At 40.4% G+C, this 15510-nt stretch overlaps 1 protein-coding gene across 6 annotated transcripts in view; it reads left to right on the top strand.

Moving 5' to 3' along the window:
- Positions 1-15510, top strand: part of LOC104445802 — a 50427-nt gene that overhangs the window by 15595 nt on the left and 19322 nt on the right. Inside the window, exons 2-4 of one of the 6 annotated variants that reach the window (XM_039313102.1) lie at positions 3544-3582; positions 3700-3797; positions 4510-4819. The exons of 1 other annotated variant lie outside the window; for it this stretch is intronic. In XM_039313102.1, the coding sequence (XP_039169036.1) occupies positions 3544-3582; positions 3700-3797; positions 4510-4696 (324 nt within the window). In that variant the 3' untranslated portion in view covers positions 4697-4819. Of the gene's footprint in view, positions 1-3543; positions 3798-4279; positions 4388-4509; positions 4820-15510 lie in introns of those variants that run through there. 4 more of the 6 variants (XM_039313101.1, XR_001987951.2, XR_005551487.1 and 1 more) reach the window with 4 other exon arrangements.

The raw sequence follows: 15510 nt of genomic DNA, 5'->3' as shown, positions 1-15510 counted from the left end.
CTTGCATTGATTCCTTGACACATTAACACCTACTTGCTCCTTCACTAACTGTTGAAATTGAGGACTCTTGATCCCGGGCATTGCTTTGATAATGTTGAAAAAATACTTCGATAACCACACACTCGTTATTCTTTTATTGTTAAAAATAATTGGACAAGTATGTTCCTCCTGCAAGGACCTAATCTGGAATGACCCATTCTTACTCAGCGCGCCATAGAGCTTCCATGGACAATTGGGTTGTGAGCACTTAGCTCTCACAAATTCCTTCATGTTTCTAATGAATTTAACACTCCTCTATTCACCAATGGAGTTCTTCACAACAGCTTCCTTGAACTGTTTGGCATCGTCAAATCTCATGCTCATAGACAAAATAGGTTTATCAACAGTCGGATCATAGCAAGGGTACTTACTTTTTCTTGGACAAGCAGGTTCTTCATCATCATTGTCAAGCTCATTCTCCGAACCAGCAACTTCATCGCCGCAGCTTTCTTCATCTTCACTTCTATTACCTTCAGCTGGAACTCCATCCCCATTTACTGGCTCAGGCCTCTTTGCTGAAGGTGCAAGTTTTTTTCTCAGAAATTCCCTTTGCTTTTGTCTTGATTGTGCAAGTTCATCATCATCATCGTCACTTAGGAAATTTACTGAAGCAAAATATTCATCTTCCGATTCACTGGATAAAGCAATTTCCCATTCTAATCCAATGAAGTCCTCATCGCCCAAATCTTCACTTAAATCTTCACCCAAGCTTTCAGGACATGTCACTGTTTGTTCATCTCTATCAATGTGAGTTCTCTCCCTTTCATCCCCGACCTGATTACTCGCTTGAATAGGATCCCTCACTTCTCCTCTTTCAGTGGTGGTCTGCTCATCCCCATCCTCATCCTCATCCTCACCATCCTCATCATCATCATCATCCTCATCATCACTATAATACTCAACATATACCTTAGCTTCTTCGTCGTGAAGATAATAGTAAATGATATCCTTAATACCATTATCGTCATTAAAAAATCTCAATCCATCCTTCAATTCCTTCCCAGGAACACAGTAATGTAGTTTTTGCACTTTGCATCGTAAAAAATACACCAAATCCCTCAGAAAATCAATATATGATGGTTTCCGAACATTGACATAAATAGTACCTTCATTTCCACCAAAAGATATTCCCAATCATCGGTGCCAATAAGAAACTCTCCACCATAGCAAACAATGATGCCTACCTGATTCGCGTCCATGTCGATGCTGCACCCAATGAAAAAAAACAAATGTCATTACTTGTTGGGACTACATGACAGAATCAGCAACTTCACATGGAGGTCCTTGTCATTTTGTTGTCAAGAAACAAATGCAACTAATCTCCCCAATTCAGTGCTTTTACAGAAACAAAAGAAACCGAGTTGAATAAACAAAGTGAGGTCCCACCACCCATTTTTCAATTCAATCACATTCAGTCCCCCTGTTTCCCCCACAGAAGCAATCCAATTAATTAAATAAATTCGGTCCCACCACTAGTCGAGCCCCATTTTCCCCTCCGCGCCCTATTTTTCTATTCGGTCCCCACAAAAGAAAGGGAACGAATGACGAAACCCTCAAATTTTCTATTCGATCCCCACGACTTTCCCCACCACTTTCCCCTTGAGCCGAGCCCTCAATTTGCCCTCCATGCCCTAACTTGCCCGTCGGAACCCTAAATTTTTCAGTAAATTGACCCACGTACAGAACATGACAAACCTGAGTGAGCGAGAGTTGAGGATGCAGCCAGTGAACGAACGTGAACAACGGCGCAACTACAGCGGTGGCCGAGCGACAGCAGCCAAACGACGGCGGGCGAGTGAACGACGGTGGGTTAGCGAGCTACGGCCGGCGACGTCAAGCGAGAACCCTATACGAACACCGTTTTTAGCCCACGTCGTTTTTTACCGTATTCAATCCACTATACGACGATTGTTTTGTAGGTAATCCACGTGGAATCGTAAAACGACGTCGTTTCTTACGAAGAAATGGAAACGGCGTCGTTTTATGCCATCCACCGTGGACAATATTAAGAGTTGTCGAATTTTTTTTTAAATATAGATGCCACGTAATCATTTTGGCCGGAATTTCTTGCCGGTGGCACCAAAGTGATCGTTTTTTCTCCGATTTGGCACTTAAGTGATCCGGCGGAAACTTTTGGCATCAAAGTGAGCGCCGTACACAACTTATGGCACCATTAGTGTACTTATCCCGTTAGATTGCATAGTAGCTCAAAATCACCATTAGTGAGCGCCTTACCACCTTGATGTTTGCAAATAAGTCATAATATTCATCATTTATGTTAGTTCTCCCATCGCCTTGATAGACGTTCACTCTCTATAGATGACAACTACGCTAAAGGAAAGCTTAAGTTTGGTCAAAAGAACGTATTTGGTCATCATGTCCGGCAAGCTCATTGGATTTGGCCAAGACATCAAGGCAACAAATTACTAGAATCGAAAAGATACTTTTGACTTCTCAGATTAAGAAAAACCTATTACTAGAATCCAATGGATTACGGGTCACCCGAGCCAACTCCGACGGAGCGGACACCATTCCCGCCACGTAAAAGAATGAAACCAGAAGGGCGACCCAAGGGCATCAAAACGGGCCCGATCACGAACGTGACCGGTCCGACGAGCAATGGAGCCAGAGAGATCCCCACAAAGATCGACGCGAGAGCAGCCGGAGGGACTTGCGCAGTCGACGCGATGGCGAGATGCGGCCGCCTCGAAGTGGAGGCGACGATCGGGAGCGCAGACAGGGGAGGAGGGGAACTTCATGATGTGGGCCGTCCGGCCGATTACGATCGCCGGTTGTTCCGCCTCATCTCTCGCCATTCTCAGACGCAAACGATGAAGAGTGGCGATCGGCGATTGTAATCGGCGGGTCCATTCTGCGTTCGAAGTCCGTGTCGCCGGAGCTTAATTTCTCCAGATCTGATACACTTTCTCTAAAGCTAATTTCCCGGAGCTCAATACTACATTGATCGCTTTATTTAGCATAGTGGAGCATGGGGAGCTGTAGTTGTGAAATGATTAGAACCTATTTATGAGGTTTAGGTTAGTGAAGCCATCGGTCGAGCTGAATGCTTCGTCGATGGCGTGATTAATCGCAGTAAAAGCATGGTGGCTTCGAGCACTAAAATGATTCAGCTTATTGGTGCTGTTGATTTTTGGGTTCCCAGCTGCGGATTGTACTAATTGATTGGTTGACCAAAGTTGTTGACTTTCCTTGCTTATTGGATTCGTTGCATCGAATATATGGTGAATTTATCAGGAACTTGTCTCTTTGAATATAATGCGGTGAATGGCAGCTTGCCTTTTGAAAGCAGACTTCTGCTGCTCTCTATCTCTATTATTCTTTCCATTCTCTTTGTTAATGGGTTGATGGTTTTGATAAATCGTGCTTGGAGTGATTAAGGGGGGCTCATATTTTATGAGGCTAAGAATTCTCTACATTCAGTGTATCAATTACATCTCCCTTTCTCTTTTTCCGATGGCAGCGAGCTTCGTATTCTTGTTATAGGTGAAGGAACTCGAAATGCCTCAGGCTTTTCTAGAACAGGTCCGAGTCAAATACCAATGCAATTTGTGGTCTTGGGATGAGCGTGTTCGAGTTCAAGAGATGCCTTCCTTGGTTAATAATGCTCAGTCTGAAGCTTTTGGCGTTTCTGTGGCGCAGAAGTTTTTAAGTATCTTTGATGCAACGGAAGATGCTTTCTCCTCATTCCAAGCTCACTTTAACTCTAAGCGGCCACCACCAAATCAATCCTTCATCAGGTATTTTGCATGCATATTCAGTTTGGTTTTCACCTCTTTTTAGCAACTTTGCGTATAGTCATGGGACCAATCAACGTTCTTAGTGTGGTGTACGTTACTTAACTCATGAGGCAGTGCATCGTGATACTTAAAGAGGCATTCGGCTCTGAGCACGCGACTTTATTATTATTCAAAAGAAGACTTCATGTCTTGATAAAGTGACTTGTTTATAGTTATGCCATAAAATTTCTATGCTTGGCTAGAAGCACTGATGAGCCTAGCAATTTGGATATACATACCTACAGATGTTCATTTACATGGACATGCTTATCTGCTCTTGTGGTTCACTCTCCTGTATTATTTTTTTGATGATATTGGCCAGCGTGTTTGTTGTTTTCAGAGACAGTAGTCTTTCTGGCTACTGTGCCTGTATGTGCACATCCCCTCATATAATTAAATGTGTATATCCTTCTAAATACAGAGCAGGTGCCACTGCACTGGCTCTGGCTAAGAGACATGCAGATGGGTAATTGCCACTGGAAGACTTCAACATAGAACTTGAAGATCAGAGTGGAAAGAAAGTAAATATGGAATCTGAAACTGATCAGAGGGTTGGCAGTAGACTAATTTGCTTTTTAAAAAATCCTTTCTCAAGCAGTCTTTTCTCACAATCTGCTGTTTAGCTGCTATTGTTTTGAATTGGCATTTAAAAAACCTTTTGGATTTTCTCCAGTGCTGTGATGATGGGCTTAATGCTTCACTCAAATGCAAAACAACTTACAAGGAGGCAAAAGTATGAAGATGCATTGGAAGTTCTTGCTATGGGTGAGGTCCGTTACTGGTGCTCTGTGGTTACTTATGATAATCTAAGCATTTTTGGCCTTATCCAGTACCAAGCTTCAATGCTTCTTAATCTGTAACATGCATAATGTGGGAATTGAGATGTATTGTGAGGGATGTCATTTTGTAGAAGAGTTTACCAACTGTTCAGATCAATAGTTGGTTGCATATACTAAAAAAAAGTGGTGCCACCTTGTCCTTTCCCATTAGAATGCCATAACTTGCTACTGAATTGATGTGATGCCCTGTTGCAATTGAGTTTAAAAATCGGAATATATTACACGATGCTAACCAAGGTTTCAGAAACAAGGACAACTCTTAAACAAGGAATGTCAATCATAACTAAAATTGTTCCTTGTCTAAAATGTAATATTGTGAAAGTAGGCTTGTTTGATCATTGTGTCGAAATATTACTCATTATTAGTTATATGTGCTCCAGATGGTCTATTATGCTAGATATATAGGTGAAGGACCAATTCTTACTTGGTATGTACTTTGGGACGAGGTAATACTATACATGATATACTTTCCACAAGAAAATCTGATAAATAGCTCCACACCAAAATATTTTGAACCTTAATTTACAATTTCGAGTGATAAATTTGCCATTAGAAGAATATGTGATTCAAATTGTGGATCGGAATGATCAATGTATTCTGCCAGTGATATTATTAAATAATATAGTAACCACGCAACGTAATTCTGAGTTAGCCGGTGCATTAGTCTGACCGTAAAAGTTTTTTTCTTAGATTCATGACACATTATACCATCACAAAAGTATAGAATGTATCCATTGTAATAGATGACCCAAATCCGGGCCCAAAAGCATACACCAATATGATTTAGCACACGATTAAGCCCACAAAGGTAGCGCCATTATGATTTTTCAATACAAATTAATTATATATCAGAATGACTAAGCATACCTACCATGTGCTGCATGCTAGACCAACTGGGAATAATTGCCTGGACATTCTCCTTTGCATGTCTTGCCCACATTTGGATCTCAGCCATCACTTTTTATTAATATATATTGTCATGACCAATGTTCTTATAACAGAATGAATGTCCTCAAAACTGCTTGTCAAAGCTGCATTTTTTGTATGTTCGGAGAAACCGCCATAAAGCGTTGAAGTAATCTCTTAGTACAAAAAAGCAGTCCGGCTTCTTTTTTCTCTTGATCGTGAGTGTAGGCTCATGATTATCTGATAGTTGTTTCTATTACTTTGATTGACATACCACCTGTTACTTTTTTTCTACCAATTTGTAAAAATGGCAGCAGTGCTGACCTTCTCGTATGAATGGAATGTTTACAATAGAATTCATACATTTGCACCAATCTGGGCCTCGATCCGGGTTGGTTCTTGCTCGCATTTGGCCTAGACATCAAGACAACAAATTTGATCTCTTTCATAATGAACAGGGCATGCCTCAATGCAGTACTTCTTTTTCCAAGCTAGAGCTAAGCTCCTAGCAAAATGTTAGAACATCATTCCACAAAGACAGGAACAACGAAAGTGGTCATTAAAATGCAAATTTGACCGTGAATTTAACCATCTCAGGAGACACTTAAGAACAACTAAACCTTCATAAAAGTTAGACCGAAATTGATGTCCTAACCAAATTGCGGATTGGCCATGAGCCTAAGACTTTGAAGAACATTCAGTTGTTTGTGCTATATTGTCAAGCAAGAAGAGTTTTATGTCTTGAACAGTTTGTGAATGGACCAAGTGATATATGGAGACGAAAACTTTTATTAGGAAAGGAAAGCAAGTTTGTTACCACAAAGAAAAAAACAGGTGAGAAGAGACAGCTGTGTTTTTCTCGTGTTGTTTGTTATCGTTAGTAATATGATCACCTAACCAAATAGAGATGAGAAAGCAATTAAGTAAAAATACCTTTTCAAAAGAGGGAAGGATCACGCCATGTATATTGTCTTCAAGGAAAGTAGAACAAGACCTTATTCAATTGTGAAGGTAAGAACTTACACTGACTTGATAGATCCCATATTGAGGCCAATATTGATCAACGACAATAACAAACAACAGGAAAAATACCCAGTCTTGCCATTACTTGGAAATGCAGAGCGAGAGAACCTAAAATGTTTGGCCTCTAGACAATTTTCGAAAACCATCTTGCACAAAATAGTAGCATGTGATGCACAAGCTCTGACATGTGGTGATAACCAATTCCACATAGTGAAACCATCCATGTCGCCATTGGGGGTTGATGAACAAAACAATCGGAATTACCAGTCCAACCGTCGTGTATGACACTCCAAAGCTGATATAGAATGTCTCTTCGTCTATGAAACCATCTTCTTTAGTTGTCGCGCATGATTTTGTTGCTAAGCAATTAACGTTAATGGTTGTCGAGCACTTTTTACTCAATGGCAGTCCACACAGAAGATGGTTTCCATAGTAACTGCTTTCATCGAATGCCCCAAATTGATATTTGTTTGGTATGGCTCCTGACAAGTCATTGTAAGACACATTGAAGACTTCCAGGGAATTCAACTGAGTAAGCTCCTCAGGGATAGAACCAATCAAGTTGTTGTAGGAAAGGTCAATGCTCTCTATCTTCATGAGGCTCGACAATGACATTGGTATACGTCCGGTAAGCTTGTTATGTGATAGGTTTAGCACAAGCATTTCTTGTAAGATTGCTATCTCCGATGGGATCTCGCCGCTGAATTGGTTGCAAGAAAGAACTAGTCCCACCATTTTAAGAAGTGCATAGCCTTTATAAGAATCAAACCTTCTTTTTGTTGTGAACCCAACAGTATGTGGAGCTTCAAGTTTTGCTCCAATTTCTATAAAATGGTCCTCATTATGTCTTTTAATTGTCCTCACATAAGACCAAGGTGACCATCCTAAATATAGAAATCCGAAGCTCGGTGCTGAAGTTACCTTAGCAGTGTAGTCTTCGGATAAATTCATGGGTCCCAAGCAATTAGGTAATGGACCAAACAGATTGTTTTCAGAAAGATCGATCATACTTAAGCTTTTCAATCTGCACAATTGCTCAGGAAATGTTCCATAGAAGCTATTACCTTTCAGTGAAAGAATGCTCAATTGAGAGAGGTTACCTAGCCAATAGGGTATGCTTCTGGAGAACTCATTGTCACTTAGATCCAAGGTCACCAAATGGGAGCTGTTAGAGAGCGCATGCACGAGTGTACCATTCAATTTGTTCCCATTCAAATGGATGTGACGCACCCGCCGTGAGATAAAAAATGATGGTAATGGACCAGAGAAATTATTGTCAGACAAATCCAAATACTCAAGCTCACCAAGATTGCAGAGTTCTTGAGGGATGAGGCCATCCAAATGATTTTTGGACAAGTCAAGGGCCATAAGTGATGACATGTTTGCAATCAATCTGGGAAGCTTGCCGATGAAAATGTTGTTGCTAACGTCCAATACTTGCATATCAAAGGGTGATGAAAGAAAAGAGACACTTCCAGTGAACAAGTTGTGGTCTAACCGCAGAAAGAACAACCCTAGGTTCATGGTGTGGTCGGAAAGTCCAATTTCTCCTTGCAATTTGTTATATGCTACGTTGAGGTGACCCAATTTACTATCTAGTAACCGGATAGGTAGTCCCCCGAGAAATTATTGCTAGACAGGTCTAAGACTTGTAGGATTTTATACTACCCATTTAGATGGAATATTCCCTTCCAATCCGTTGGCTGATAGATTAAGGTGGGATAGATTTGGGACATTTGTGCAAAATTCGGTAGTGAGCTTTCCTCTCATGTTGTTGTTGGATATGTCCATGAACGAAAGATTAAAAAGGGTCATTGATGGAACCTTAAATGTTGTAAATAAGTTATTTGCCATAAAAAGTATTTCCAACTTGGTGTTGTTTTCCAACAACCAAGCTGGAAAGGGACCCAGAATGTCATTCGAGGAGAGATCGAAAATTCTCAGGTCATATTGATGCTTGAGAAAGCCCAAAGAAGTCAATTCAAATCCTCTTGATGGACTATTTGACATAGTTAAGAGCTTCAACTGGAACCTCGGGATCAAAGATGCAACTTTGGTATCAATTGTTAGTTTGGTGTCATCAAGAATTAGCACCTTAAGTCTTGAATGGTTTGCAAGTGGGTCGAGTGATGAAGGGATATCAAAATGGTTGCCCGAAATGGAAAGAAATTCGAGAGATGTAAGACTACTGAGGGGAGATGACCCGACACTATCTCAGTAAATTCATTGTCTTCAAGATTCGAATCCGAATAGAGGACATGTTTCGCCAACATGTAGGAAGCCCGCCGAGAATTCCGTTAAAGCTAAGATCCAACTCTTCTAGTTTTACAGTTACACAAGCCTGCCATTGATATCACAAGTCAATTCAACTACAATGAGATATATCGATACATGCAAAGAGGACATTCAAGTACATCAAGGATCCATTTCATGTCCAGCTTTTACACTAAGAGATCAGAACTTACTATGATCTGATAGGTTGCCACTTAGACTGATGTCGGATGAGGACAACATTCTAAGAGATGTCAACGAACCAAGGCTGGAAAGGATTCCTATGCTTGTGTTCAACGAAGAACCATCCAAGATGAGTTGTTCCAACTTACTGAAGTTATGGAAATCTTCCCATAAATCAAAAGATTACCGAACATCAGATTTCCTTACACAAGCATAATCAAGAAATGGTAAAGAGATATCATGAGTAAATGCAACTTCTTTAATAAAAACTTAGGCTCCATTCGTTTTGTAGAAAATATGACTTTTTTGCAAAATGTTTTTTGAGAAGTCATTTCTAGGGAAATGACAATATTTTCTAGTACTCAGCTGAAACCTGAAAATGAACAAAAAAATATTTTCCACTGTTTAGTATGGAAAATCTAATTTGGTTTTCATCGGTGCACTCCTTTCAATAATATTTTATTTTATTTTAGAAAATAGATTTTTTAATTATTTTTCTTTTTCTTTTTTTTCCCTTGTTGTTTGACCGATCACCGGTCACAGTGAGGTCAAGATTGCTCGAGGCCGATGAGCTCGAACCTCGTTAGATTGGTAAGGTCTTGGCAATCGCAGCTTATTCCTCACCTGTGGTTGGTTGCCAGCCGTCATCGTAGCCAACAATCAACTGAGGAAGAAGGAAAAAAGAAAGAAAGAAATAAAGAAATAAAGAAATTAAAATTAAAAATTCGATTTAAAAAAATAAAATAGAAAAACAATAAAATAAAGGGAAACAGGTCTAGGTGAAAGAAAGAGAATGGAAAATGATTTCCTTATTATGACGACTTTTGAAAATGCTTTTTCCATTGAAGGAAAATATTTTCCTTTACTTATATATTTTCCATGACTCAAACACTAGAAAATTTGAAAAACATTTTCTTGAAAGTTGTTTTTCGTGAAACGAACAGAACATTATTGTAAATATACATTCACTCACGAGTTTGACTAACCTTGAGTAATAATTGTTCCTTCTATTGTAATGTACTGGAGAGAAAGGATCCTCAGAGATGACAGCGCCCCTAACGCTCGCACGACAGTTCCCACATGCTTCAAGTGGACACCATCTAGGTGGAGGTTCTCTAAGTGGCTCAAGTTTTTTATGCCTAGCAGTAAAATTCCAAGTAATTAATTTACTTGGCAGCTAAGTTGTGAAAGCACCCACACCGATGCCTCGAGTTAGATATCTTTTCAATCAGCAACATTTCTATATGAAAGAGAAAGGGATTGCAATATATGACTTCTATATTCTTAATATGAAGCACATGTAAAGATATGAAAGAGCATGCATGAATCACAGTCTAGTAAGTTTAATTTATGAATAAAAACGAGGATCCTACATGAAAACTGAAACGGTACCTTCAACAGTTGCCACTGCATCGATTGCATTATAACTTATGTCCAGCTCCTTTAAATTACTGAGATCACCTAATTTTTCCACAAATATTGCTAACTCAAGTCAAGGATGGAGATTTTGTATGGAATTATGAATAGAGAATAAGCTGGAGAAACTATCATTCACATGTAAAGTCCCATTCAAATGTTATTTGGAGAATAGACACCTAAGAGTCGGAATTGTACCACGAACGGGTAGAATAGAATTATCCAAAGTAAGTAATGAAAGCACCCACGTAGATGCCTCGGGATAGGAATCTTTTGAATCAACAACATTTCTATATGGAAAGAAAAGGGGTTTGCAATATATGACTTCTATATTCATTATGTGAAGCCCATGTAAAGGTATTAAAGAGTCTGCATGACTCGTAGGCTAGTTAGTTTAATATATGAATAAAAACGAGGCTCCTTTGTGCAAACTGAAATAGTACCTTCAATAGTAGCCACTGCATCGACAGCGTTATCACATATGTTCAGCTCCATCAAATTATTGAAACCACCTAATTTATCCTCAAACAGTGTTGACTCAAGTCAAGGATGGCGATTTTGTACTGAATTATGAGCAGAGAATAAGCCGGAGAAATTTACCATTCACGTGTAAAGTCCTGCTCAAATTGTTGCCATAAAGGAATAGACGCCGAAGAGATGGAATTGTACCGAGAATGGATAGAATAGAATTATCCAGAGAGTTAACACTCAAGTCAAGCACCTCTAGTTTGCTCAGCCTTGAAGATAGTAGGTTTGGTTCTGCAAACAAACAATGAAAAGCAGTAAAATTCGCGAAAATCTATTCAAGTACATGCGTAAACCGGTATTGCCATTTCAAGGGGAAATATGTCGAAGACTTGTGGATTAATGATGACGTGGACATAATCATCTATAATGCAGGAAGTGAGTAAGGATCCGGACATGGGTAAGTTTTGAGTTCATTAGATAATGAGTATCTCTTCTTTTATAGGAAATGAACAAACGGCGAATTTATACCTTCTGGTGTAATCCACCCTCCTAAATAGTTCATGGACAAGTCAAGGCTCTTGAGTTCTTCAAAGGGAAGAAGTAGAGAAGCGTTTAGGTACCAAGTTTTGGCGCCGAAACGGTAATATCTCGTATTGAAGAGCATTAGATGAGTGACTCGCCCTGTGGTGGGTTTGCACTCAACACCTTCCCAGCTGCAACAGTTGAAATATGATCCCCCGGCGTCCACCCAATATCTCAGGTCCAAGGTGGCATTGAGTGCTAAGAGTGCAACTCTTTCTTGCTCCCAACACCCACGAGAGCCACATAAACATGCGATACCCCAAATCACCACAAGTGCCCACAATGCTCTCTTTTTCATGACTGCAGATTCGAGTGACCAAACTTTATATGTATCACACTCTTGAGTTAACTTCTTTTTTGCAAGTTAGAGCAACTTTATAGGAGTTCAGTGATGCCTGTACTTGAGTGTAGAAGTTGTGGTCATGGCCAAAGTCTTGGTCATCTGCAGTGATGAATGAATGTCAGCTCCTTATGGTGACAAGGTTAAGTAGCATGCGGGGCGGGGTATGTAACTTACACAATGACCAAATTTCATTGGCGGGGAATTTTCCAAATGTCTCTATTGGCATAACTTGTTCCACACGTTAAGTCTAGTCTAGCCTAGTCACTTTGCTGTCATTTATATGACTAATTCAATCTCTATCCAATGAAAAGCACAGGCCTTGTGATTTACTTGGTTCCCAAATGAACGCAAGATCATATTGAATAGTTAGAATGCAATTAAATGATGGTAACATGGAAATTGGTAAATGTTAAAGGATTACTCACAATGAATTGGTTTCTAGCTTGGGAAACTAACATAGGATGTAAATATGGTAATTGAAGTGCTCTCTTCTTATTGTTCAGCACGACTAACTTAGAATGCTTATATTTTCAAGATATTGAAAATTACTACTCTGTAGCTTTTACACATTTCACACTAGAGAAAAAAGCATAACAGATTGCCTTTTAGATTCACAAAAAGCAGCTAATTTAACTTAATGATTGCCCATTTAACATTATTCAAATTGCTTCCTTTGCAAGGGTGATGGTGGATTATCCCAATGAGTCCATACGTACAAGCGAAAAACTGCACTAGAAAACGTTTGGAAATTGGATGGTTCTAAACATGGAAGATCTATTAATCTTCTTCGCACTGGAGCTTTTAGGAGAAAGTGATCTTGACTAGAGGCATTTCAAAAGTAGACATGGTACAAAATTAACACAAAAATTGAGAAGATCTTGCTATCAAATCAACGCAAGAACATTGAAGAAATAAATGGGAAATGACAAAGATACCAAATATTTACGAGATTTGATCCGAGTGCTGGTATTTATCCCTAGAAAGAGCTAGCAACCAATAATTCACTGTAATTTGAGAATCAGAACTACAATCGCTTACATTCGAGTGTCTCTCACACCTAGATTAAGACCAAATCCAAATATGTTTATAAATAAACAACTTAATTGCTTGTAAAGCTTATAGGGCAAATCACCAAGTGTTTAAGCCCATAGCAAAACCCTTCGCACGGCTAATTCAAGAACGTTCATATGTTCTTTCTTTTACTTTTCGTGCGGTGGCTCAATTTCTAATGGAATTCCACTATTAGGATTCTCGAGGAAAGGAAACCCAAAAAAGCAAAACCTTGCTTTTAGTTTATTTTCTTTTCTCTAACCACTTCCTAACCCCACGCGCTCTCTTTTGTATGACCAAAAAGAAAACTCCAAGCAGGCAATTAAAGTCCACAGGAAATTTGACTGTGAGAGTTCATTGTATATGCTACCAAGGCCCTTGGCAGTTGTCCACAGGAAAATTTCTCCATCAATGTTTAATGCGCCAGAGTCTACACGTCCGAACCTCCTAAATTGAACTTAAATCTTTTTATTACCCAAGCATCCAAGCAATATCCTCTTAAATCTTTTACATTGCAAAGTCTAGATGTAATCGTGGACACATCCAACCAAATAAAAGAAACTCTCCAATATATATGCCATTCAAAGAAAGATTTTTTGGATTTTTTTCTTACCCAATCAAGTTAGATTGTATAGCGGCTCAAAATCGAGACATATTTTAATAATTTTCTACCTTGCGTTGACGTTTGTAACTAACTCATAATGTTCATCATCCATGTCAATTCTCCCACTGTCTCGATGGACGTTCACTCTCTATAGATGACAACTGCGCTAAAGTAAAGCTTAAGTTTCATCAAAGGAACATGTTAGGTCATCATGTCTGACGAGTTCATTGGATTTGGCCAAGACATCAAGGCAACGAATTACTAGAATCGAAAAGATACTTTTGACTTCTTAGATTAAGAAAAACCTATTACTAGAATCCAATGGATTACAGGTCGCCCGAGCCAACTCCGACGAAGCGGACACCATTCCCGCCGTGTAAAAGAATGAAACCAGAAGGGCGACCCAAGGGCATCAAAACGGGCCCGATCACGAACGTGACCTGTCCAACTAGCAATGGAGCCAGAGAGATCCCCACGAAGAGCAACGGGAGGGACCTGTGCCATCGACGCGATGGCAAGACGCGGCCGCCTTGAAGTGGAGGCGACGATCGGGAACGCAGACAGGGGAGGAGGGGAACTTCATGATGTGGGCCGTCCGGCCGATTACGATCGCCGGTTGTTCCGCCTCATCTCTCGCCATTCTCAGACGCAGAAGATGAAGAGTGGCGATCGGCGATTGTCATCGGCGGGTCCATTCTGCGTTCAAAGTCCGCGTCGCCAGAGCTTAATTTCTCCAGATTTGATACACTTTCTCTAAAGTTAATTTCCCGGAGTTCGATACTACATTGATCGCTTTATTAAGCATAGTGGAGCATGGTGAGCTGTAGTTGTGAAATAGAACCTATTTATGGGGTTTAGGTAAAGTGAAGCCATCGGTCGAGCCGAATGCTTCGTTGATCGCGTGATTAATCGCAGTAAAAGCATGGTGACTTCGAGCACTAAAATGATTAAGCTTATTGGTGTTGTTGATTTTGTGAAATTACTGGAAAGCTGGTTAGATCATCCTCAAGTGATGCTTTTGAGTCAAGCGTGACTAGTTTTGATGACTTGTGCGGTTTTGGTAGGTCAGGGTGACGGTGAAGATGTCTCAAAGCATGATCCGCAAATTGCTAGGGGCTGTCAAGGACCACACAAGCATCGGCCTCGCGAAGGTCGCAGGCAACATGGTGCAAGAGGCCAAAGTAAATATCGTGAAAGCCACGATTGACGATGATGATCCTGTGGATGAGAAATACATTCGTCGGACCCTGAATTTGCCTTCATACTCGTGCGGATACGTTCTTGCGTGTGTTTCTGCGCTTTCGAAGCGACTGAGCAAGACCCACGACTACGTTGTGGCTCTCAAATCCGTAGTGGTCATCCATCGTTTGTTGAATGATGGAGACCCAATTTTTGGCGAGGAGATAACGTATGCGACCAGGCATGGTGCTAGGTTGTTAAATTTGTCTGATTTTAGAGATGAGGCCCACTCGAGTTCATGGGACTACTTGGCTTTTGTGCGGGCTTATGCTATGTATTTGGATTAGAGACTCGAGGTGATTCTGTTTGATAGAAAGAGCAGTGGCGGCGGTCCTAGTGGAAGTGCTAATGGTGGTGGTAGTGTTCACAGTGAGGATAGATATGGGAATCGAGATGCTTTTCGGTCCCCACCACACGAATGATTATGATTATGGTGATTATAGAGGAGAATATGGTAATTTTGGGGGGATGAGAAGGTCAAGGTCATATGGGGATATGAGCGATGGTGTGGCTGTGAAAGAAGGGAAAGAAGATAGAAGGGTAGTGACCTAGGTTGCACGGAGTCCGGGACCCTTCGTGTCGAGTCCGACACCCCGACACGTGTCCGACACGCTTCGACACGTTTCAACACGGGGTCAACGTGTGTCGGAAAATCCGACACGCAGTCAACTGCTTTCAACATGCTCTGACACGTGAGTCCGAAATTCTGACACGCACGGGGTTATTTTTACAAATTTCTAAAATTCTAGG

This window comes from Eucalyptus grandis, chromosome 5 (genome assembly GCF_016545825.1).
Source record: "Eucalyptus grandis isolate ANBG69807.140 chromosome 5, ASM1654582v1, whole genome shotgun sequence".
Lineage (NCBI taxonomy): Eukaryota > Viridiplantae > Streptophyta > Magnoliopsida > Myrtales > Myrtaceae > Eucalyptus > Eucalyptus grandis.
The sequence above is the reverse complement of the archived record's forward strand: the minus strand, read 5'-3'. Positions and strand labels throughout refer to the sequence as shown.